General features: G+C 36.9%; 1 protein-coding gene across 1 annotated transcript; it reads right to left on the bottom strand.

The window, feature by feature from the left end:
* Positions 1-27,201, bottom strand: LOC120636592 (circadian locomoter output cycles protein kaput). The gene is made up of 14 exons (XM_039908138.1): positions 27,125-27,201; positions 26,892-26,957; positions 23,939-24,087; positions 22,995-23,176; positions 22,544-22,661; positions 19,015-19,110; positions 15,984-16,044; positions 15,471-15,709; positions 14,853-15,000; positions 14,169-14,346; positions 12,373-12,564; positions 11,040-11,204; positions 8,043-8,168; positions 1-2,283 (listed from the first exon to the last, which is right to left on the bottom strand). Exons 2-14 carry the CDS (start codon positions 26,927-26,929, stop codon positions 1-3), a joined length of 3,975 nt encoding a protein of 1,324 aa, XP_039764072.1. The 5' UTR covers positions 26,930-26,957; positions 27,125-27,201.
* Positions 27,202-27,557: the final 356 nt, after the last annotated feature.

Genomic DNA, 27,557 nt, shown 5'->3' with positions numbered 1-27,557 from the left:
CTAGTGCTGACGCGGCTGCGAGGCATGTTGCTGGGAGAGGTGCTGCTGCATGGGATGTAACTGAGAGGGATGCAACTGCGAGGGGTGTTGTTGCGAGTGTTGTTGCTGCGAGTGTTGTTGCTGCGAATGTTGTTGCTGCGAATGCTGTTGCTGCGAGTGCTGTTGCTGCGAGTGTTGTTGCTGCGAGTGTTGTTGCTGCGAGTGTTGTTGCTGTGAGTGTTGTTGCAGCGAGTGTTGTTGCTGCGAGTGTTGTTGCTGCGAGTGTTGTTGCTGCGAGTGTTGTTGCTGCGAGTGTTGTTGCTGCGAGTGTTGTTGCTGCGAGTGTTGTTGCTGCGAGTGTTGTTGCTGCGAGTGTTGTTGCTGCGAGTGTTGTTGCTGCGAGTGTTGTTGCTGCGCAGAATGTGACTGCGAGGGGAAATGCTGAGAGGTATGCATCTGCGAGGAATGTGACTGGGAGGGGTGCTGCTGGGAGCGGTGCAGTTGAGAATGATGCATCTGAGATGGGTGCTGCTGAGAGGCATGCGAATGCGAGGTGTGCTTCTGTGAGGGATTTGACAGCGACTGGTGTTGCTGGGACGTGTGCTGCTGGGAGGTATGCAACTGAGAAGTGTGTCGCTGGGAGGTGTGCTGCTGGGAGGGGATCTGCTGGGAGGAGTGCTGCTGGTTAAGGAGCTGCTGGGAGGTGTGCTTCTGGGAGAGCAGCTGCTGGGAGTTGTGTTGCTGGGAGGAATGCTGATGGGAGGTGTGCTGATGAGTGGAGAGCTGCTGGGAGGGGTGCGGCGGGGAAAGGTTCGGCGGAGAGAGGTTCGGCGGGGAGAGGTGCGGCGGGGAGAGGTGCGGCGGAGAGAGGAGCTGCTGGGAGTGCAGCTGCTGGGAGTGCAGCTGCTGGGAGTGCAACTGCTGGGAGTGGTGTTGCTGGGAGGTGTGCTGCTGGGAGGGGTGCGGCGGGGACAGGTGCGGCGGGGAGAGACTTTGCGGGGAGAGGCGCTGCGGGGAGAGGCGCTGCGGGGAGAGGCGCTGCGGGGAGCGGCGCTGCGGGGAGTGGCGCTGCGGGGAGTGGCTTTGCGGGGAGAGGCGCTGCGGGGAGTGGTGCTGTTGGGCGCTGTGCTGCTGGATAGGCAGCTGTTGGGAGATGCGCTGTTGGGAAGTGTGCTGCTGGAAGTTAAGCTGCTGGGAGGGCAGCTGCTGCGAAGTATGCTGTTGGGAGGTGTGCTGCTGGTAGGGGAGTTGCTGGGAGATCTGCTGATGGGCGGGGAGCTGCTTGGAGGTGTGCTGCTGGGAGGTGTGCTGCTGGGAGGTGTGCTGCTGGGAGGGGTACTGCTGGGATGTGTGCTGCTGGGAGCCGTGCTGCTGAGATGTGAGCTGCCGGGAGGAGTGCTGCTGGGAGGTGTGCTGCTGGGAGGTGTACTGCTGGGATGTGTGCTGCTGGGAGCCGTGCTGCTGAGATGTGAGCTGCCGGGAGGAGTGCTGCTGGGAGGTGTGCTGCTGGGAGGTATACTGGTGGGAATGGTGATGGGAGGAGCCAAACTGCTGGGAGTGGTGCTGCCGGGAGTGGTGCTGCTGAGAGTGGTGCTGCTGGGATTGGTGCTGCTGGGAATGGCGCTGCTGGGAATGGCGCTGCTGGGAGTGGTGCTGCTCGGAGGCAAGCTGCTGGGAGGTGTTTTGCTGGAAGGAGAGCTGTTGGGAGGGTAGCTGTTGAGAGATATGCTGCTGGGAGGAGTGCTGAAGGGCGGAAAATTGCTGGGAGAGGTGCTGTGGGGAGCCGAGCTGTTGGGAGGCCCGCTGTTGAGAGTGGTGCTGCTGGGAGGAAACCTGCTGGGAGGTGTGCTGCTGTGAGGGGTGCTGCGGGGAGGGGTGCTGCGGGGAGGAGAGCTGTTGGGTGTTGTGCTGCTGGGTGTGGTGCTGGTGGGAGGGTTGCTGTTGGGAGTCGAGCTGCTCGGGGGAGAGCTGCTGCGAAGTGTGTTGCTGAGAAGTGTGCTGCTGGATGTGGAGCTGCTGGGAGGTGTGTCGCTGGGAGGAGGGCTGCTGGGAGGTGTGCTGCTGGGAGGAGTTGTATGTTGCTGGTGTCTGGTGCATCTGTATCGGCTGCACATGCGGCTGTGTCAGGTGCTGTTGAGCCTGGTGCGACTGCAACAGGTGCGGCTGCGGCTGGATCAGCTGGTGCGGCTGCGGCTGTTGCAGCTGTTGTGGCGGAAAACCAGCCTGCGCGCCTTCGTAGACAATTTGTGCTGGAATGTGAGGAACATGAAGTATTTCCTCAGCATGCCCGTACGGATCCTGAACCTGCAAATGACACAATCAGTCAATTAATAAATAGCGTTGCTACTATTACGATTAAATTAGTTGAGAATGTTTTTAATAGGTTGTGAATGAGTGGACGATATAGTGGCGTCGAATTTACTATAAAAATATTGTAGAGCGCTTTACTGCTAAAGAATAATTATTATCAAAAACTAAAGAATGATTTAATAAAGATAGTATCAAGATTTATTTTTAGTAAGAAAACTATTTTTTCATAGTTTATACAGACCTGTTACAAGAAGGCTATGTCAAGATAACAAGAAAAGTAATAACAAATTACCATGAGTAAATCTCATTTTTAGATTACGTTCTCCTCTTACGTTCTCTTTCCTCTTTTTAAAGGAGCCAATAGTGCAAGCTAAATTACAATTTAATTATGCAACTATTACAGCAGACGATATGAAATAACTAAAAAATGTTGTATTTCACCGTATATGGTTTTAGACCATGTCAGCAACCGTGGACTATAAGGTGTTAACTAAATAAATTTTTTGTAACATACCAACTGCAGTTCTACCTACCGGGTCCAAAGGTAGTATAGGTATTTATTTATGCCAACTACAAATATGTAACAAAACTGAAATCAGCAGAAAAACAAAAAAAACTCAAAATTGGTTAAGCCGTTTCACAGGAGTGCGACCAGAAAAATAAAAACAAGAGATTTTTACAAATTGACCCAAATAATTGTATGTAGAGAATTATGAGTTCATAATCTTTTATCTTCTATATATATATAATGAAAATGGTCTTCGTTTGAGGCTCAATCACGCCTAAACCACTGATCGTATCGACATGAAACTACCACCATTCGATGCGAAATTTTTCCTAGATGGTTTATGGCTATCTATTTTTTGAATTCCAACATTCCTTCATTTTTTTAATGCTGTTTTACTTTTATGAACATTTATCCCGCTAATAAAAACAAAAGATAAGCATTTTCTCTTGATTCTTTTGTTTTCATGGATTTCAACAGAGTGTATTAAACGGATTATGGTTTTTTACATTCAGCTAAGAATCTACTCACGGTAGTGGAGAACGGCTGGACCAATTGGGCTTTTTTTTATCTTCAGAATTGTCAGGAGAAAGTTTTGTATGTAAGAAAATTTTAAAAAAGCCCGATAAAAAGTTAAAAATTTCGATGAAAATCGAAGAATTCCCATCTATATAGTCACTCACCACGAAATCTCGGGAACCATAAGACTTAGAAACGTGAAACTTGGTAGAAATATTACTTTTGCTATGTAGAGGTCAGCTATGAATAGATTTTAAGAAATTCATTCCCCAAAGGGGATTGCGGGGGCGTTAACAATGAACAATTCCCGTTTTTAAACTAAAGCTTCTATAGACTTCAAATTTGGTAGAAATCGTCTGTAAGAGGTGTAGAAATAGGCTATGAACGAATTTTACGATAGCTCACCCCACAGGGGGTTGCGGGGGTGGGTATTAACAATTAATATTTTTAATTCTCCAGCTAAAGCTCCTACAAGCTCCAAATTTTGTAGGAATTTTCTATACGTGATGTAAAAATGATTTATGAACAAATTTTACGATATCCCACCCGAAAGAAGATTGCGGGGGCGTTAACAATGAAAATTTTCAATTTCCGAGCGATAGCTCCTATAGACTCCAAATTTAGTGAGAGTGTTCTATATGTAATATAAAAATGATCTTCGAGCGGATTTTACAATGAATCACCTCCAATAAGGTTCGCGGGGGTGGGTGTTAACAATAAAAAATTTCAATTTCGAAATATAGCTTCTAAAAATTCTAAATATGGTAGGAATCTTTTATTATTCACATAAAGAACATCTCAAAATGGATTTCAATAAAGTCTACTTCCGACAGGAATTGCGGGGGTGGGTGTTAAAATCTAAAATTTTTATTTCTAACCTGTAACTTCTACAGACTCCAAATTTGGTGGGGATCTTCGTGTATGTAGGGATATTCGTGTATTTCCTTACAACAATCGTCTTTTTGGCAGCGGAGAAAAAGTCATTGAGAGGTTTCGAAAACTTAACTTTACATGTAGCTATCCAATCAACGGACTAAGAATTTTACATTCATTTTACTTTTGCAGACTACATAACCGACGAATTCTTTTATTGCGGGATCGCGGAAATGTAACAGATTAAAATGAATGCATTTTCCAAGCACATGAGATGTGGAAAAGAAATTTAGTTTCTTATTCCAATAGAATTCATAAAAAACATGCACAATTAATTTTCTATAAAAAATTGATGTCACGGAGAAAATTTTAGTTAACAGAAAATTCGGCGCACTTGAACCTAGACAGATTTCAACTTCACATATGAGACTTGCAATGACTTTAACTTAAACTTTCAATGCTCATTTCAAATTTTTTTCTTCATGTCAATTATTATTAATTTTTGGAAGAAAGGCACGGAAATGTTATAATGAATTCACATTGAAAGTTACAATGAATATTAGTGAGAAAAATCACCTGGATGAAAGATACAGGCTAAATCGATGAATTTGGAATTTGAGTAAGTCTAAACAATATCGATGCTTACAGTTCTATCCGCGGGGCCTATTTATGTTCAGACAAAAATAAAAAAAAAGGAGAATAATAAAAATATGAAAAAAATAAACAAATAAAAAAAAAAAAAAAAATGAAACATAAAATGTAATTTATTTTCTTTTTCAATTCGCCCAGAAAAGCGGGCGGGAAACGGCTAGTATTATTATAAAAATCAAGTTTCAGAGTCACCACAACGAAGATGAAAAGTTAGTTTCCAAAATAATTACACAAAATGATACAAAAAAAAAATATTTTTGTAAATCCTACATATTTAAGGGGTGAGAACTCTCTGGTTTCTGAAAGAGCTTGATTAAGACTAAAACATAACCCAAAACCAAGGCCACCCTTATTCTAGACTACATGTTATATGACACTTAAATTTCGAAAAAATTACAGAAGAGGAATTATAGTTTTCTTGGCAACCCTTAATATCCCACAGCCTAGAACTCTTTAGTTTCTCATAGAACACTACTTACACTATAATATAATTAAAAACCAAGCCAAGAACGTTATTGGAGACTGCATATTATATGTCATTATTTTAATATCGACAGAATTACTGATACAATTTAAAAATATTTTTTTGAACCCTTTACATCCGCCAGAACACTACTAGCACTATAACAAACCTACACACCAAGCCTACAAAAATCTAATTCGAAACTGCATACCTTATATCAATATTTTAATATGGAAGAATTACATAATTGGAGGTATATTTTTTTTGACAAGCCTTAAATTCTCATAGCCTGGAACTGTTTCGTTTTTGAAAGAACACTACCTACACTATCAAATTAACAAGAATTACATACATAAAGTAATTCTTCCGATATTTTTATATTAAAATTAAAATAAGACGAGTGGACATGTGGCAAGCAGCCTCAAGTACGAGTGTTCTAGGCTTGGCTTTTAATTATGTTATAGTGTAGTTAATGTTCTTTCAAAAACGAAACAGTTTCAGGCTATGAGATATTAAGTGTTGTAAAAAAAATTATAGTTCCTGTTGTGTAATTTTGACTATATTAAAATATTAACATATGATATGCAGTCTCGAATACGAGTGTTCCAGGTTTGGCTGGAACTAAACAGTTCTAGTCTGTTGAATGTAAAGGTTCACCACAAAAAAATATACTTCATGTAGGTAATTATTTCGACATTTTAATATTGACGTGTGGTATGCAGTCTAACGTAACAGTGTTCTAGGATTGGCTTTTAATTATATAATAGTGATAGTAGTATTTTATCAGAAACCAAAGAGTACCAGGCTAAGGGATATTAAGAGTTGCCAAAAAAACTAATACTTCCTGTTTTGTAATCCAGAACCGTTCGTCAAAAGCATCAGGAACGCAGCTGTAGCGAAGAGAATATACCCACCCTTTTATACTCCACAATGAACTGTCTTAATTTTTTTTTTTAAGTTTAACGAGTTAGTTAGTTACACTGCACATAAACGAAACACGAAAAAAAAAATTTTTAGTTAAAAATCTCTTTTTTAAAATAGTAGACTATTTTAAACTATACTATAACATTTTAAATTGATCAATTTACTTATTGGCGTAGCACATTCTTTCACTTAATGTGTATTATACACTACAGCAAACGCAATACGGTCAGTTAGTTTAAAGGACTTCCTCATTAATCGACTTAATCGTACCAACGCCGTTTCAACGCTGGTTAAACCGCAATTCAAAATTTAACGTCAACTATTCATCAACTATAGAATCGGCCCGACGTCCACTAGTCAACCACGAGTCATCAACAAGTGGACACTTCTTCGACAAGTCCACATCTCGCCATCGACTATAACTTCTATCCAAATCAACAACCGCATTCAACAACGTGGTATGGACGAGTCGGCAACGGGTCATAAACGAGATGACAACCCGTCATTGAGAGCGCTGTACGCGACGAATGGGCAAATCGTAGCCCACTCTTCGTCAACAATTTTCCAGTCCGTCAGTTTTTATAACAACTTCCATTATTAAGTTCAGTTTTGCATACTGGGAAAATAGTGGATGAGGAGAGGGCAAATAATCGTGGTCCACTCGTCGTCAAATATTTTCAATTTTTATTAAACAAATGACTTTATGACATTAAGTCATTTGTTTAAAAACGACAAAGTTCACATTTCCATTAAGTTCACATGTCCAATTTAATTGGATTTTTATTATGGTATGCAAATTGCAGTTTTGTTAACATATATATTATTTACGTATATGGAAAAAACAAATTTCCTGAAGACACATATTCCTTATATAATGTAAAGGCAAAAGGACTTGGGACATATTATTCTTATTTATAAAATTAATCAAATAAAATGGCTGACTAAGTTTTAGCCTGTTGGTTATAACCAGCACAGACAGACATTTTATTTGAAAATTGCATGCATTATCACAAATACTTATTTAATGAACAATTATAAATTACTAAATACTACTAAGCAGACTTTATGATTTAAAATGGAATAAATCAATAAACGAATATTATTCAAGAAAAACCTTCTAAAGTCATGTTTCCATAGTAACTAAAGGCTTTCAAAACTATACTGGTGGCGCCAAATTTATATAAGTGAATTTATTTAAATCTAAAATTAAACCTTATAATTGGCTCTTAACCATTGGTATACATTAATTAAAGTGTAGTTATTTCAAAAGCATATAGTAAGGTAGGTAGCAAAATTATAACTAAATATAATCAAAAAACCCTGAAAATACCATATAGATGGTCTTTGACGGTTGATCTGTTGTCCATCAACAGTACAAGTAAAATTTTAAAAACATCTTAAACCTGACACTGTTGAAGAATTTGTTTTAATAATTTGTAGCCACTAAAAGTGACTTACTTGAAGTTCTAAAAGTGCTTATAATGCAGACCAACTTGAAATAAATTAATTTTTAAATTGAATTGGAATAATGAATAAATATTTATAAAGGTTTAGGCGCTATTTAAGAAAGAAAAAAATAGGATAGTAGCATGACTCCATACTAGAATATTCCAACTAACATAGATGCAATAGGACGATTCAAGTTGGGTTAATAAGGTACAGGCCATTCATTCTATCGTTCATTAATTAATATCTTCACTCATCCATTCATTTCGATTATATCGTTCTATAATTCATTCACTCATTCAATTATACATTCAATGGTGTTCATAAAAGAATGTCAAAGTGCAAACAATAAAAAGTAAAAGGGCTACTTACACTAATGACGGGCTGGAAGATGCCAAGGCGTGCCAGCATCAGTTGTTCCTTGACCTGACGCAGCTCCTCTTGCTGGCGCGCTATCAAGTGCTGTAGCTCGCGGTGAGTGTGCTGCATCTGCACCTGCTACGGTCACTAGCTCTCATCATATTGTACTATATGGCCCACAGATCCCGCAGTCTTTGTAGATACCTCGATACACTATTTTACCTAATGCAATTCGCATAACCTAAAGCTTTTGCTTGTGCCGTGTAATGCCAGACAGCTGTCTGTTGCCAACCCTCCACTTCCCGCGGGCGACGACTAAGCTAGTTCAAACATTCCACCATCTCTGTCGCTGTCATACAACTCTCCTATACTATAGCACCTCCGGTTGGGGGGTGCCTATAGCCAGTGGATTGTTATAGGTTATTGTTGAAGCCTTGCTTCAAACTGAGGCGAATACCGCGCGGATCTGTGGAGTACATCCACTTACATGTTCCAGCACTTAAGCCATAGGTGCCACCCCGGCGTTTTCATTACTGGAGCACTTTATATAATGTGGGAAGGCACAAACTAGCTAATGGTCAGCCCAGCTTCGTGTCCCTACCAAGCAAAGAAGCCTTCAGCGCTGATTCTCAACTAAACCCCAATCTATGTAACCGTGTAACGGTAATAAGAATGCCAAGCTGCTTATATCTTTTAATAATGTTTATAAAAAAACTAACTAATTAAATGAATTACATCTAAAATTTATGAAAAAACAGTAGACGAAATATAATATAAAAATATTTGTATGAATTTTTATAAACATGCATTTCCTACGTTATTATTACCATGCAATAAGATATTATGAAGATAACCTTAACATTTAATAGCTTTAAGAATTAATAATGAAACACATCGGTCGAATGGGGATCCACAGGCAAAACTGTTGTGAGAGGGCGCCACAAGAGCTGCGGCCATGTCAAATTCAAAACAACATTGTTTATTTTGTGTGTTTGATTGGAATTATTGATATCGACTTCTATACGATTAAAAAATAAGAAATTTGACAGATCATAGCCCATGTGTATCTTAGAATTCAAGTCTATGGTTAAGCCGGTTCATTTATTATATATTTATTCGGGATATATTGGCACTGTGGATCCCCATTTTAAGAAAGAGATAAGCCATCAAATTAATTCAGATAAGCAGCGTTCGGGAATTTTCGTGAAGTATTTTTATCCAAAATCATTAGTCTCTAAAGATCAAAAAAAACTATGCCGATTACTGAGTCGCAAAGCTGAAGTGGTCATGGGCGGGCCGCATAGCTCAGAGAAGCGATGGACGTTGGGGCCTAAGGCGCTAGAATGGCGACCCCGCACCGGTAAATGCAGCTTAGGTTGGCCCCGAACGAGGTGGACAGACAACATCAAGCGAATCGCTGAGTTTCTGGAAACAAGCGGCCCAGAACCGAGGATTGTGGATCTCCCTACAAAAGCCGTACGCCGCCTTTGTAGTAGACGTCCATCGGTCTAATTTTATAAAATCGGTTGAATATAGAAAATGAGGACATACATAGAACCAGAGTTACGGAGACGGCCTTTGCCACTCTCTCCACTCTTGGTATGTAGAATTGATGGAGGTTGGCGCCCCAAGGAGCTGGATGGCGAACTCGTACTGGAAAGCAATATGTAGGTAGACCCTCACTAGGTCGACAGACGACATAAAGCAAGACGCAGGAAATCGCTGGACACCAGCGGTAAAAGATAATGGAGTGTGGAAATCCTTACAAAGAACATATTCCCAACAGTGGGCATCAATAGGTTGAATTGATGACGATTGTGCCACCTACCTCATATGGACGTGGTCAAACTAACTCTAAAGTAAGAGATATTTTTGAAGTTGTTACTTGTTGTGACGGTTTAAGGAACCAGAAATGAAAGCACAGAACGTTGCGTACATTGAGATAAGCAAGCTGGCGGATTTTATAAATGGCGTGAAGCGTTTTTCACAGGATTTGCCTTAGGTTGAACAACGCTTTGCTTGGCCGGGCTGAAGTTGGCTCTTAGATTTATGAGCGCATATACACGTACAAAAATCACCTCAGATTACTAATTCGTCGTTTACTTCAGCCCGACATTATGAAGATAACCTTAATATTTTAGATAAGAGAATTATACAAGTCCCTTTGCCATGGCAACAACGACAGATGTTTATATATTCTAGGTCACATTATAAATGGGCGAGGTGCTTACCGAATAAACGATTAGATATGTGTATCCAATGTGTAATGTGTGTATTCAAGTGGTTTTAATTAACGAAAAACTGTTTAGTTTAAATATGGACCCCTCTTTTATCGGGTCGATCGCTAACATAAAACCCAGGAATAGTCGAAGTTGAAACTAGTTATAGCTATTTTTTAAATATAACAAACAAAACACTTGCTCCATCATTTCGCTTTTTGCGTGGAAGCTTTTAGGTAATAACCTTTTTTTTTAAACGCAAAATATAAATTAACTCTGAAAACATTCCAGTGACGTTTTCCATATTATAATAACACTATGTGATACCGGTGGTTTTGTTTTTCTCGGCTCCTAGAAACCATAACGTTAAATTCAAATGCATTATTTCGAATGCGACAGGTAGTGCCAGAGACTAGCGCGTTGAAAAAAAAAAACATGTAGTATAGATTTCAATATTGCAATTTTCTTCAAAATTTTTGGTACAGCTATTTTCTTATCACTTGCTTTTCGCCTAACTAACAGGAAAGTTAGTTTTCTTATGTAAGTATTTAACAAATAAGTAAGTAGCGTGGCAGAAATAAGCATGACGATAGACGCTTTTATGTGCTACCGCTTTGTTTATTTCTTCCGCCTGTGTTCCGGTCTGAATGGCATATGCTTAGCATATGAAGGGCGTGTAATTAAAGGCACTTGAGGCATCCAACTTATTAACACAGACGCCACAAGTTGATGAGCGCAGTTTCTGAAAAGCATTCCGTCAGCTGGGTACGTCGTCGTACAATGCACCTACCTGTAACTGAGCCTGTCCGGGCGCAACGATGACCGGAACAGGTTGCAAAGGCAACGGGAGTACGCTGGCCATACCGACCGCGCCCACATAAGGAACTGGTTCCAAATATTGCGCACCAATATTTTGCTGCGGCACGATCGGTGGTTCTTGGACGATGACAGATGCCTGAAAGCAAATCGTATTCGTCTTAATACAGCACACAAAATTACAGCAGTGAGAGAGAGAGAGAGAGTGAGAGCCTAGTGGTTCGGGCTTCGGCTTCACTATTTTTTTCTTATCAATTTTAATAATGAATTACATGATTTAACAACTAAACATTTTCAAGTTTGGCAGTAAGTCTGCGCTAATAACTGTTACAGTACTCATTAGTTATTATACCAAACAATGGTACGATAAATAATGTTGTACAAAATTTAAAAAAAAAAGTATGTTATTGTTGGGAAGTCATGCAAGTGATTCGAGGCTGTACAAAAAATATTTCGTAGTTTCACTTTTATATAAGATTTGCTAACTCTGTTCGCTCTCTCACGAGGGATCCAGCACACACCTCTTACTTTTCAAAGTTATATGTGACTAGATGTGAACTGCGGCTTCGCCCGCGTAATTTTTAGATTTTTTCACCTACACCTATAGTCATATATGAGATTTTTAGATTTTTTCACAAACATTTTTTTATCTTTCGTAATTTTTTTTTTCAATGACAAGTATACTACATTAATTATAATACCTCCAAGAATTTGTATAAAAAGTTTCATGAAGATAGGTTAAGTAGTTTTGGCGAAAAATCTTTACAAACAAACTTACATTCACATTTATAATATTAGTAGGGATTTCACCAATAAAATATCACTTGATTTAATGGTGAAGGAAAACATCGTACGGAAATCTGCATGCTTGAGAGTTATCCATAATGTTTTCAAATGCGTGTAAAAGCGATTAGGGATATCCCGTTACTCTTGGACCACATCAGCACTTTCAAAAAGCTAACTTGGCTTTGACTGCAATCTCACCTGGTGGTGAGTGACGATGCAGTCTAAGATAGTCGCGAGCTAATCTGTTAGGGAGTATGGTAGTCATACCTCAAATCGGTTCCTAAGCGGCATCGCACCGGAACACAAAATCGCTTAACGGCACGCCTTGTCGGTAGGGTGGTAACTAGCCACAGCCAAAGCCTCCCACCAGGCAAAACAACAGGGTGAGCATTAATAACCAGCTATCACCCGCGTTTATTTTGAGTTTTTACAAATCCCGCAGTGCATCATCACTTACCACCAGGTGAGATTGCAGTCGGGCTAACTTGTAGTGGAATATATAAAAAAAAAAGAAAACTTACATCATGCGGAACATGTCGGTGCGACGATCGCGAGTCGCCCGAAACCGACGCGGTTTCGGAGTCGCCTCCGTAGGGTCTGTACGAGGGCCGCAGCCACGACGACGTGCCAGCCGTCGTGTTCGCAGTGCCCATTGTAGCGACGGTAGCACTGGTGCTGCCGGCCGATGTTGCCGCCGACTTCACTGACTGCGCCTGTTTGACAAAGGACCAAGCGGTTGTTTATAGGGTATGCAATATAATTAATATCAAAATTCATAAGACTGATGTGAAGACATATACTAATTTCGGCATCGACGGTAGGATAGCCGTAGCTTAATTGGTGAAAGCGCTCAGGCCGCGATTGCTCGAGAGTCGCAGGTTCAAATCCTGTCGGTTCCGAAAATTTTTATATGCTTTTTAAATTTATAAAATTGATAATTCCTCCAAGTGTAAGTAAAAACACTAATAAAAATTGTAAAAATATAAAAAAAAAAAAAAAGCGTCATCTCTTGTTTCAAACGGGTCTCATTGTAATATGGACATTTGAAAAAATAGATCGAAACTGCAACGTTTCCTACTAGATGACGCTACAGTCGCTATAAGACTGATGTGAAAGGCATATACTAATTTCGGCATCGACGGTAAGAGAGCCGTATCTTAATTGGTGAAGGCGCTCAGCCCGCGATTGCCCGAGAGTCGCAGGTTCAAATCCTGTCGGTTCCGAAAATTTTTATATGCTTTTTAAATTTATAAAATCAAAACTCTTTTTCAACATGATTTTACTAATATATAGAAGTGTAAAAACAAGTTAGAAGGGATATGTACAATGAGCAATTAGTATAGCTTTAGAGGTAGGTAGGTATAATATATAATTTAGAATACATTTCTGGATAAGCCGGAACTTTATCACACAGTTCATAATTGCCACGTTAATTATGAACTGTGTGATAAGTTCCGGCTATTATTGGCATTAGAATATTGGCATAATTAATGCCATAATTTAATATATGCAATTAATATTAATGGTATTTATAAAATACTTTTATATATATGGTATATATAACAGTAATTTTCTGTGTAAACACCATATTTTTAAAATTAGGGGAATACGCCGTAACGTAAGATGAGGCTCTGTTTAAAGTATATTATATTAAACTAGCTGTTGCCCGAGATTTCGTCCGCGTTTGATTTTGTTTTTTGATATGGCATTGAAATTAGTTGTAGTTCTAAAAAAATTTAAAGTATTCAGTATCGCTAAGCCTTAAATGAGAGGTTTTCTGCTGTCTGCTGTGGAATTCTGTCCTCTATCTCCAACCACATTCATCAGATCTACACAAAGGTTAGGCAAAATATAACACATTTTATAACTTCTACAGTACAAAAATAATTATTTAAATCGGTCAAACACTTTCTTTCCCTCTCTCAAAGGAACCGAGCTTAATGTCGGGATAAAAAGTATCCGATATTACTTTTAACACTTCCAAGAATATGTGTACAAAGTTTCATGAGGATCGGTTAAGTAGTTTTTGCGTGAAAGCGTAACAAACAAACTTACATTGACATTTATAATATTAAGTACGGATGTATAATTTTATGATCGGCACGTTCATAGCAACCTAGTACGCTATGAACGTGCCGATTGGACCGTCCCGCAAGCCGACTTTATTTTATACAAGTATTTATCGAAGATTTTGTGTGGTTGGTGGTTGGTTGTTGGTTGTTTTTTGTAACACTTTAAACTTAGTAGAAAGTAAACTGAACACAGACCTGCATTCAACTCCTTCTTATTATCTGAACAAAACAAAGCCATTGTTTACCCGTGATGGAGACTGAGAGCTCCCATAGGGTTCACCAGGTTCAGAAATGTATACAGGTGACACTGCGGCGGAGGAAACTGGGGATTGCTCCTTTACCCTACTATGGCATGGCTCAGGTGATACTGCTTCTTCTTCCTCTATATTTTCTTCCTTTGTAGGCGTGTCCACGTCAACATAGCTGTAAAAATTATCAAACTGTTTTACAATCCTATCGCATATTATGAGATATAATGCGACAAGCAAATAATAATAAACAGGTCGTTAGTCTAGTTTAGTCTAGTCTACCAAATGTAATATCGGCGGGAACTACACACTAACATTCGTTTAACTTTCCTAACAATGGTCAAAGGGCACTGTTATAAAATGTTGTTAACTTTATACCAAACGATTAGATTTGATTCATTGGGCAAGATGATGGGATGTATTATATTACTTTAAATAGCACAATGACAATTAGTCAGTATAGTATAAATGTATTCAAAAAGGCTATTTCTAAGAATAGGAACATGTCATTTTTTGCATAAGATTTAGATAAATAAAAAATTATAGATCTAATCTGCGGAAACACTAAGCCTATCTTGCATTTTTCAGTTACGTGCGATAATTACTTTTCAAAGTGTTTAGAAATGGAAAATTTGTCGTCTACGAAGCAACATCAATGCGAGCTAGTAACAACTAGCTTACCTCACAACACGATGTGTGCATACAACAAACTCTGGTTTGGAATGCCATTGATGGTAGGTTATATAGAATCGTGACTGAAGCCATATCCATTGCTGTCCCTTGGTTAGAAATCTGTAGTAGCACGAGGTTAGCTCTCCCTTTTGCATCACTAAAAACGCATAATTATTTGTTACACAAATAAACCGTACATTTATGAGAATTTTAACTTCCTAATAGAAAAGTTATGACTTTTTACACTCGCGAATGGATATAAAAATGACTTCAGAAATCAGATCGGATCGAGAAATAGAGGATCAACTAAAACAAGGATAATGATAAAACTTGGTGTCCACATTGTTATTGATTTTAAGGGTAATGCCCGTTTTCAGTAACGACGAACAAGGCAAGGCCGACATAAGTAACGCCTTATTTAAGGAGATTCGTAGGCAAACATCAACCGCTCACCAATAGTTATCACCTAAGAGTTTTTATTTCTTCAGACTTCGCCTTAATCGTTAGACAATAAGGGCATAAGTATGAGATCCAAAATTGCTTGAGTAAGATACAAAATGTCAGTTGAACTGAAAGTTGGCCTTGAAATACCCATAGACAATAAAATATTTTTTAAGACACACTCACATGCTTCATGGCAGGTGACAACTTTCTCCAGATCGTCAAAATGATAGTAATCATAACCAGATGTGCCCAGCACTTCAAACGGTAGATAGCCAATAATCGGAGGAGCGCGGTGGTCTAGGAAAAGGAACTTCCATTCCAAACTGTGCCTTGAAGTGAACTCTTTGCGATTGGGGTCCGCAAGCGAAACATCCCGGACGAGTTGAGGCGTACATAGCCTAGCAATGCAGAAGTATACGAGCCTGTAATGAAAATCAATCCATTATTTGTAACTTATCTCATATAGTAAACAATCTTTTCATTGAGTTTTTTGTAAAGAATATTTTAAAAATACAAACAAATAAGTGCGCTTAAATAAATAAAAACAATGACCATAAAGACGCGATATTGTGTTCTTATTGTTTTCTCAACAAACTCAAAAAAAAAAACGATTCACTTAAATATATAAAATAATATTTTTTAATAATAAATATACTACGCGACAAAAATAGCCGGACAAAAGTGAGAATCATTTACCTGGATTCATTTTCATCTTCAAAAGTTATATCGCAGTTGGCACTCTGTTCAATATCAGTACCTGTTGAAAATCAAAAAAAAACATGAGAAACGTTTTATTTGTAGTTTTTAAAACTATAAATCTAATCTTAATAAAACAATTTTTGAAATACACTACTACAGTGGCGTGCATAAAGGGTATGCACAGGGTATGCAGATGATATAAAATGAAGAAAATATCCAATAGGTACGAGTTAAAAAAAAACTTAAGGATGGGCATTGTAAGAGTTATAAAAAGCCTACCCTTAAGTATTTATAACTCGCACTGGAGATTTTCTTCATTTTATACCATCTGCATACCCTCTATGCACGCCACTGCTAAAATATGATCTATACGATATACTATAACCCTATTCTTTCAGTTGATTAAAGACATAGTCCAAAGATGTGTAACGTCCAGTAGGATGGCTAAAAAATTCTGAACTACACTTAGAACTGAGTTTTAAACAATATAATTTACAATAAATAAATAAATACCAGTAGTTACCCTGGTTTTTTATATATTTTTTTAGATATCACTTATAAACCAAGCAACTAGTCCACCTGATAATAAATGGAAACCGTAGTCTATTAACAGAGCAACACTTCGAAGAGTATCCAAGGAACACATGTGAGAAGTTCCGCTATGTGGCTACCAACCTGAGGCGTAGGCAGTGGCGTGTATAGAGGGTATGCATAGGGTATGTCAAAGTCAAAGTCAAAGTCAAAAATATCGTTATTCAAGTAGGCCCATAGATGGCACTTTTGATGCGTACATATCATGACTATTCCACGGTAGTGAGATGATGGCGATAACCATATTCGTAAGTTAAAACTACTACTAAAGCTACGAGCGTTCCAAACGCATCCTGGTTTAAGAAGAAGCCCGCAACAAACTTAGCCGGGTGTTTTTTTTATCACCATCTCACATTGACATTTAAAATTATTAGAAGAGCAACCTGGTCATTCACAGCCAAGCTTTTTTATCGATTACGTAGTCCTTTATACTATAACTAGCTGACCCGTGCAACTTCGTCTGCACCAAATCGGTTATTACCGGAAAACACAAATAAAATGACATTTTCTATAAATGAATCCTAGCTAGATCGATTTATCGCCCTCGAAACCCCCCGTATACAAAATTTCATGAAGATCGTTGAAGCCTTGACGAGCATATCTTTATACAAGAATTGCTTGAACTTGGACTTTTCTATAAGCTTACGTTTAATACAAACTGAATTTTTTAAGACGCATATCCAAGATTTCAATGGTTAATTTATTGTAGTGTAGGCCTTTGATAACTTTTACAATGCTATTTTCTTCGTTTTTTTTTTTATACTCTACGACAATACACACATCGCCATCTAGCCCCAAAGTAAGCGTTGCTTGTGTTATGGGTACTGTGATAGCTGATGAATATTTTCTCATGAATATAATACACATAAATACTTATAATATGCAGATAAACACCCAGACACTGAAAAATATTCATGTTCATCACACAAACATTTTGCAGTTGTAGGAATCGAACCCACGACCTTGGACTCAGAACGAAGGGTCGCTGCCCACTGCGCCACTTCGGTATTCTATTACACGCTTTTTATTAGCTTCACCAGAATTTGTAACTGACTCCTTGAGACTTGATTTTGTGATTATGACCCTCTTCAAACGGTCCCATTTCGTTTGTAGATATATCGACGATAGATTACACTAATTTGATAAAATATTCAATATTTCAATTTGCAAAATAAAACTTTTGGTGATTTAAATAATTTCATCTAAAATCGATAAGGCAGGAATGATGTTAAATTTAATTTCCAACCCTAATCTTTAGGCGATTTCTCTAATATTAACAAATTTGAGTGTGAATAGGTTACCGTTGTGGTTATATGTTTTACTCTAATAGAAATATGTACTACATAATTTAAGAAAAACTAAAAAAACACGCTTTTACAAATAAGCTAAACTTGAAGTTACAAATTAATTTAGTTTTATAAACCAAGCGTGTCTTTGTTTTTTTGAACTATTTTTTATGGAGATCACAAATTGGCTATATTTTATAAAACTTATGGAATTGGGGGGATAGAACAACGAATTGTTTATCGTTCAATAGTATATAACTGAAGTTTTTAGTTAAACTAGTCGGTAAATTATACTAAACTATCTGTTTGCCCGCTTTTATCACGTTTTTATACAAATCCCGTGAAAACCGTTTGTTTTTCTGGGATAAAAAGTAGCCACGATATCACTATCCGTCCTTTCAACTAACTCTGTGACAAAAAATCAAGCTCATAGGTTGCTAAGTTAGGACCTGAAGGGAGGACCCAAAAAGAAACTTCGCATTTATAATATTAGTAAGGATGAATTAGAGCGTCTAGCTAGTCTAAGCAGTTAAAATAATGACGGTGCATAGTCAGTTCATATGTGAAAATTTAATTTATGTCAATCGTAACAAAATTTAAAAAGAAAATGGACAGTAACAATATTAATATTAGGAGCAAAAATAAACTTGTTGTGCAGTTTACTAGGCTACACAAAATTGCTAATTCATTCAAAGGCAATTGTATATTATTTTATAACAAATTACCAAATGAAATCTTTAAGATGTCTCTCAATAAGTTCAAAGTTTGTATAAAACGTAAGCTTACAGAAAAATCCTATTATAATATTAAGGATTACTTGAACGATAAAGAAGCTTGTGTACGAATTGCTCTAGCTTCATAGCTTAATATAAGTAAACTGTGAGATGGTGATAACAGAAAAAAAAGTTACCCGCCTATGTTTGTTGTGGGATCTTCTTGGACCAGGGCGCGTTTGGAACCCTCGTAGCTTTAGGTTTAAGTTGGCGTACGAAGTTATCACAATTCCCTTACAATTATGTAAACATACTCGTATATGTATGAACGCTTCATAAGTGCCTATGTTAGGCTTACATGAATAAAGAAATTTTGAATTATTGAATTTTTAAGAGCGTCGTCAATATCATATTGATAGTGCATTCGAGGATACTTACTGAAATGGCCACTAAACTGAATAAGTTCGTATGAGTCCTCTTCACGGAAATCAAGCCTGCCCCTACGCAGGTGACAGTGGAACCTTATCTCGTTATCTACAATCAAAAATCACAATAATCTACAAAAGTGTACGTGTTCATCCAACTTAAATAAATAAGCATAGAAGATCTTTTAGAATTAATTATATTTAGACCGCAGACTTAGGTAAGGCTAGGTAAAATTCAGCCTTTAAATTTGATCTTTGGTTTGATCTTGGTCATCATCACTAACATCCTATGAATCAGGGTATTTTAGACAATATGGTGTGCCTCTCCCCTGAATGAACTTAAGTATTAGCCTGATAATGCAATTAAATTTGAAAAAATCGCCATTTTGCGTCAAATACTAAGAAGATTATAATCTTGATTCCGCATTATTCATTACTCATTTGAGACAAATTCCAAAGCTTGTATAAAAAAAACCACAGCCTCTAAGTTATAAAATATAGAGTTTACAATTTTCTCTAGATTCTGCCTCAACCTATATTCAATGAAATCAAAATACCAAAATAACGCCAGCATTTTGGGTACCATGCCCATAAGTGAACAGTTAGACGGCTTATATTTATTGTAAATATTAATTTTAGTTTGTAATTATTATTTCCCTAGAAAAATATATTTTTTCGTTGGTTAATCACATAAAATGGAAGTACTTGTATAAACAGAGACAATAAATAAAAAAAAAAATGAAATCAAAAACAAAAACTACTTCTATGCACACAAAAATTAAAAAATAACATATAACATTGTGGGTAAAAGGAAAATTAAACCAAAAGGAAAATTAAAAACAGCAGCATCACAACAGCACATAATAAAACATAACAACTATCAAGTTTGCAATGCATTCCAACTTATCACTAAAAACATTGTAAAAAGTATTGAGTCAATGATAAATTATTAAATATTTTGCTAACAGGTGGCCTTAGGTACAAAGCCCGTAATTTATACTTAACGGTAGTTACATAAGATATTTATTTTAAGTTTATATCTTAGAGGCTGTCAGAAAAGTACGAAATACATAAGAGTGCGTGGGAGGCTTCCTCCTTGTCTATGTACCACCCTACCGACAAAAACATGCTTTTAAGGGATTTAGCGTTTCGGTACGACGTCGCATAAGAACGGTTTAATCTAACCACCATACCTCTAACAGATTAGCCAACCATCTTAGACTGTATCATCACTTACCAACAGGCGAGATAGCAGTCAAGGGCTAACTTTCATAGAAAATAAGGCTGGTTACAAGTTATTAACATCTTATTTCATCACATTTTCATTCAGATTACTTCATCATGATCAGCCTATCAATGTCCTACTAAGACTCTGGTCCTACTTTGATGCAGTAATGTAGAAAGTCTCAATAAGTCATGTCTCATAAGAGAGAAGGTTTTAGAGTTCACATGATATATGTATACATTTTTAAAACGAAACTGTAACTGTTAATGCTCCTTTTACTAGCACATTGAATACGGACCCAAGTCAAAATTCGAATAGCAATATCCCCCTATGTAGTATTTACTTACTCATTTATAAGTAATATAAGTAACATTTCGCCGAGCCTTGGTTTTATTCCCATACATTTTGACCATTATCCTTTCAAATTGTAAAGGGGAAATTTATAAAAATTATCAATTGTTTGACTAATTTGACGCCAGCTGCGGAAAAAGCTTATAATCCTCAATCGGCTAGCATAGCTAAGGAGATTCGCGACGACAACTCCTTCTAACAAAACAACCGCATTGAAATCAGTCCATGCATTTGGGCGCACAGTCAAGCTAGTAACCCCGTCACAGTGCAATTATAGTCGCAAAAACTGTTATATGAAAAAAATAATCAGCAAAGCAAGCTTTAATTTCGTTCAATTTCAAAACTTTAACAAGAGGCAAGGCAGGCAACTAACATTAAGAAATACTAACAAAAGAAATAACACAACAATAAAAAACCGATAAGTTTACAAGTCTTTCGCAATTAGGAAAAAGTTGGTCATTGTTCGAAAGGACCAATGTGAAGCCAAAAATTAAAAAGTCACGTTACTCAGAATGCCCGTTTGCGAAAAGGGTTTTGTACAAAATTTGTGTGAGTTTGCAGGCTTTCTTCATTACGCCGTATTGTTCTTTAAAAGAAAGCTCGATCAATAATTCATAGCGGAGAAGAGGAAACATTTATAATGTTCTCAAATACTGAAGTAATAAACGAAATTTTTAAAAAAAATTCAACGCAATAACAAATCTTATAGTAAGACTGATTGAAATATATTATAATCGGTAGAATATATTACTTTACGTTAATGAATTTTATAACTTTGTAATATGTGATTTTTAATTTGTTAGGAGTCACCGAGTCAGGTGTGATAAAATATTCGTAAATTTAAAAAAATATATTTCCACCTTCAGTACATAGGCTACGTATGGAGCAATATTAAACCAATTAAAATCATCATCATCATCAAATCAACCGTCTACTGCTGAACATAGATCTTTTGTAGGGCGTTCCAAACTCCACAATTCACACGTTTGATGTCGTTTGAACAACGCTGCGCTTACAGGACCGGGGTTGCCACTCTTACACCTTGGAACCCCAACGTCCATCAGTTCTCCGAGCTATGTGCCCCGCCCATTGCCACTTCAACTTCGCAACTTGTTGAGCTATGTCGGTAACTCTAGTTCTTCTACAGATATCCTCATTTCTGATTTGATCAAGTTGAGATACTCCTAAAATAGCTCTTTCCAACGCCCGCTGAGTGACCCTGAGCCTTATGAGTATTATGAGCCTTAGTTATCGAACGCGTCTCAGATCCGTAAGTGATCACTCGCAACACGGACTGTTCGAAGACTTTGGTCTTCAGGCATTGAGGGACTTTGGACGAAAAGATATCACGAAGTTTCCCGAACGCTGCCCATCCAAGTTGGATTCGGCGGTTCACCTCTTTCTCGAAATTGAACCTAACTCGATTGGATGTCCTAGGTAAACGTACTCCTCTACAATTTCGAGTGCAGAGTTTTCAACTATCACTGGGTGGAGCGGACCATGAGCGTTAGACAAAATTTTTGTCTTGCTCATGTTCATACGTAGGTCCACCTATTGAGAAACTCTGCTAAGGTCATTGAGCATCCTATTAAGGTCGCACTCCTCGCTGAAATTGGATCGGCCTCGTAGTCTGGGCCTGTATACGAACTGTATTTATGGCGTTTTCGTACAAACACTTCAACATCTGGATGTACCGGTAGTCAATGCGGCATCTCTGCTGAGAGTTTAACACAGCCCAGGTTTCCACCGAAACAAAGGCTTTCTCATAGTCTACAAACGCTAAGCAAAGTGGCCGGTCTAAAGCTCTTTCGGAAACCGGCTTGTTCGGGAGGCTTTCCAATTGGAAAGGGTCAATTTAAAATGTTGTAATAAAATTCACAGATTTACCAAAAGCCCTAAAAAACTTATAAATACAACGAAAGCAATGGAACACAGCCAAAGGAAACACGTAAAATTATTTACATACCTGTATTAGCCCCTGGTGGTGCATGGACTGACATATCTGGGTTTTGAAGTAATCCATGGAGATTAGGCCGATCTTCCTCATATACAAAATCATATATGCTTTTATCCACAACATCATTCTGAAATTAAGAGATAGAGAAAATTTAGTAAAAACAGCTTCATTTACCTGAAGCATTTATTGAACTTTTTCTTAAATTTCATATAATTATTTTTATTGATAACAATGTAAGGTATACTTATGGTTGTGGTTATGAAACTAAAATAAATAGGCACCTTGCAAAAGGGGTGATCCAGTTTAACAAAAACTCATAGTTATTGTTTTTATGTTTGTTTCATGTACATGTAAATTTTATTCATGAAATAGGTTGTATTATGCATTTTATACTGGTAGTTCCTATGATTTGACATACATACTAACTCTATAGCTTCTAAATATCAGTCAATATAGTTACCGGATTGTGGCCTAATATTGAAGCAACAGTTTCAGAGACATAATAGATGCGACCAATTGCTGAAAACACAATAACAAATCCCTCTAGTGCCTCAAGAACTAGATATATAAACTCTTCATTTGATAAGAAAGCCGGCTTCCAATCTTCTTGCACATCATATGCTCTTGCTTGTGCGATTATTTCTAAAAATAAAATATTTATAAATATTAACAATTGTTGTGAAAACAATTTCGTAAAAACAATAGTGTATCAGAAATATTTAAAAACTTGTCTGGTATAAATTCATAAAAAAAATTATTTAGCATGTGTATTACACACACCAGTTGAGTGTTTGATGGAATCTGTCCCCTTTGTCAGAGTACATTCCTTCATAATTCACAGGAAAAATGCACTAAAGGTTTAGTTTGTAAGTAAGACTTTTTGTTTATATTATATGTAACTAGAAGTTAGAAAGGTAAAAATCTAACTGCAAGTCTTCAGTATCATTTAGAGTGTTCAATGTACAATTAGGTTTCATTTTAGTACATGTATTTATGTTACTGCTCAACTTATTACACTATGCCACTTTTCAAACTATAACTATATTTTATCTTTAATAAGACTATGTTCCACTATCTACCTACATACATATAATAAATTTCAAGTAGATATTCTTCAGAAAAATATAAATCAGGCCAGTTGCCCAGCAAGCCAAAAATTACATCCCACGATTATATCTCCTGACAAGGGGAGATAATCTTTATTAAATATTATAATATTTAGAAGTTTAACTATATTATAATAAACTGTGATTATATTAAACGGCGGCGAGTCGTGGCATGGTTTTACAGCTTAAGGATATACCTGTGACTTACAGCAGCAATAAATTGCTTAATTTAATTGCCCACGCATAACACAGCCACACAATATAATCACACCCTTAGTGATGTATAAAATATTGATACCTTCGTGATTCTTCAAGAAGGCTATAGTAGATTTGAGAATAGAAGATTTGTCCATTTTTCTATTATGCGTTGTTATCATTGAGCCCAACTCATGCACAAGCGAGTTAAATTGGTCTCGTCGTTTTTTCTCACTAAGATTACGTGTCTTCCTAAAAAAACAAATATATATTCTATAATGTAATAAAATAAAAGTGTCACATTATAAGGGAGTTTTTTTAGGGAGTAATATTTGACGGACCAAGACAGTGACAGAAAGCCCACCTGATTGGAAGTGGTAAATCATCGCTTATTAACAGAGCTAAACTTTGCAGAACATGCATTAAAACAGCCTACAAAGTACTGGCCTGTGTCCATCAACCTGAGGTACAGGTGTTAACCCTTATCATCACTGGTGGGGGAATATGGTTCCAGTGGCGTGCACAGAGGACATGCACAAGGTATGCAGATGATATAAAATGGAGAAAATCTGGAGATTTCATAACTATTTCAAAAGACTTAAAGATAGGCATATCTTTAAGTTTTTTATATCTCATACAGGATTTTTTTTCAATTTATATTATCATCCCGCTTAGAACATACCCTGTGCATACCATACGTGCAAACAGGCACACCACTGTATGGTTCCCTACTACACACATTTGCCTTATTCCTTGTGCCACCAGAGAGCTCATGAATAGTAACCGTACCTTGGGCTACAGGAGTATATAAACATGCTGTTAGGGAGGGCCTAGCACCCCCAGAAGTGTATACCTAAGAACGTAAGTAGTATATTTTTATATTATATATTGATTTTTCTAATTCTTGAATATTTGTGATTGAAAAACCCAGAGGAAAGTGAAAAAAGCTGAATGTCACCCATGTGATTTTTTTCTAGTAAGAAAATAATGAAAGACAAATAATGAGCTTATTTATTTTATTGTTTTAAAGCAGATAAATTTAAAGCAACTCAAATTATGATGGTGCATGATCAATATATATTTGAATATTTAATTTATGTACATAAAAATATAACAAATTTTAAAAAGAAAGTTGACTGTAACAATATTAATATCAGAAGTAAAAATAACCTTGACGTGCAGTTTACTAGGCTAGTAATTCATTTAAGGGTAATTGTAATATACATCTTTTTACAACAAATTACCAGATGCTAAGTAATAAGTTCAAAGTTGATATCAAACTTTTATTTTATTTATTTTTTATAAAACTATAGAGAAAAAAAAGACTTTGGTTTAAGTAACTTAATTAGTGTCTTGGTGTTACAAAGTTTTATGATTTTTTTTTAAATAAGTAATTATAGATTTAGTTACTCTGTAGTGTATAAGCAAAAATTCATTATTCAGTTAATAAAGGCTATTTTAATTTAATTTAATTTATTTTTTATAAAACTATTGTTTATTTTTTGTATTGTAATTTTATTATTTTTTTATAAAATAAAAGGGCCTTGAGTTTGTTTTAAGTTACTTTATTAGTGTCTTGTGTTGTTGTGAACTAGACACTGAAAATGTAAAGGTTTTTTTTTTTTATTTACTAGAACTGTTATGTATCCAATTTTGATCTCATTTTTTTTCAATCCAACTACTTAAAGACGATTTATATATACAGAGGAGCTCCCTCACAATAGTTATTAGTGTTAGTGTTAGTAATGAGTGCTAAGGATTAAAATGCACATAATTAACATTGAAAGTTGAGTGTCTGCTGTTTTTTGAACTCAGACTCCAAAAGTTATTCAAATACTGATTCCAAGACCCTCTTATACTTTAATTAAATAAATAAATAAATTGCCATCTTGCCAAAAGTAAGCGTAGCTTGTGTTATGGGTACTAATGACTGATGAATATTTTTATGAAAACTATATATAATTACCTATAATATATAGGTAAATACCCAGACACTGAAAAATATTCCTGTTCAAAATGGGTGTGCATTTTACAGCTGTGGGAATCAAACCCACAGCCTTTGACTCAGAAAGCAGGGTGGTTAACTACTGTGGCAATCAGACGAAAAATATTATCTAAAATAATTTTTTAATATTAATATTGAATTTATTTAATATTGAATCTTCAACATTGTTTGACATAATTAAATATGCAACGAGCAAAAAATCTGATGATGGCCTAAATTTTTCATTAATGATTATTGACTTTGACTTCACTTTCTTGTGGGCGAGTTTGAATCCCAGCATGCACTTTTAAAGAACCCATCTCACTTTGGGTGAAGACCGGTGCCCTGTAGTGGGTTGGTAATGGGTTGATATGATGTTGATGATAATTTAATGTTGTTATTCAATAAGTACAGCAGCTACGCAGCTACATAGGACTTGGAAAGACAAGAATATCTCAATCAAGACAATGCTGCATCTGGTCCGCGCACATATTTATCCTATATTTATGTATGCTGCTGAGACATGGACCATTAAAGCAGCTGATAGACAACGTAAAGATGCTTTTGAGATTGGGTGCTGGAGGAGACTGCTGCAGTTCACTATTGAGACAGCTTAAAATTACAAGAAGGCTATCAACCACCTGTCATCAGAGGATTCTCGAGTACTTTGGTCACATTGCCTGAAGACAATCTTGAAAAGATATAAACAAAGTGGAAAGAAAGAGACCTCACGGACGTAGCCCGATTCGTTGGTTGGATCAAATCGGAACTGCTCTCGACATCAAAGGGCATATTGCTTTACACGTTGCTAAAAGCAGAGTCAAATGGCACAAAATCACCGTTGTAGATGGAAGGGGTCACGACCCTCAGCAATGAGGAACACGACGTAGAGAGATTTAATAAGTATGGAGTAGCAGCCTTTCCATGGCATGGCAGAAAGGTGTGTTGATATAAATGCTTCGCATTTTAATTACTTTAATCAAATTTTTACAAGTCTCGTTTTCTCGAAATCGACGTAAAGGTTGGGTTGGATCCTTTATGTGTAAATTGTCCATAAAAATAATTTACCTACCTTTTACAGTCGTCCTTTTCGTCTACATCGTCTCCCATGTTACGGCCACCCACGATTTTCTTGATTCTGGAAGAAGTAATCGATAACTACACCTTCACACCATATGAAGTACGGACGTTAACGGAATACTATGAAACCAAGCAACTCGCCATTTTTTCTAATTTGCTGTATCAATCTTGGTATGATAAATCACTAATATTTAATAAGAAAATTTTAGTGCGTTAAAAACTTACTCCAAAAAATTGCAAACAAATAAATTTTTTAGGTACAATTCTTATTAGATTCCTTGTGAAGATAGCCGACAACAGAACCGCCGCCCCCAGAATTTAATAATGAAGTGATTGGACACAGAGTAAAGATCAGATCCCATAAATTGGTCAAATCCATAGAGTATAATTCCATTATCCGTATCTATGGTCGATATCTTCTTTTTGGTTATGGAGGGTAGAGGTAAGGAGAGTCATCTTATATGGGAGAAAAATTGAAAAAGTGTCCAGTGTATGCGCTAAATAACAGTTCAAAAATCCTCCACAATGGCGCTGGTGGATGCACAGGGTATGTTATGAATGTAGCAATCGTAGATGAATTGAAGTATGCCGAGTTAAAAAATTTAATGTCATTATCGACTAAAGTAGTTAATTATTGAGAATTTCAATAACTTACGTT

Source organism: Pararge aegeria, chromosome Z (genome assembly GCF_905163445.1).
Source record: "Pararge aegeria chromosome Z, ilParAegt1.1, whole genome shotgun sequence".
Classification (NCBI taxonomy): domain Eukaryota; kingdom Metazoa; phylum Arthropoda; class Insecta; order Lepidoptera; family Nymphalidae; genus Pararge; species Pararge aegeria.
This window is presented reverse-complemented; position numbering and strand designations above follow the sequence as displayed.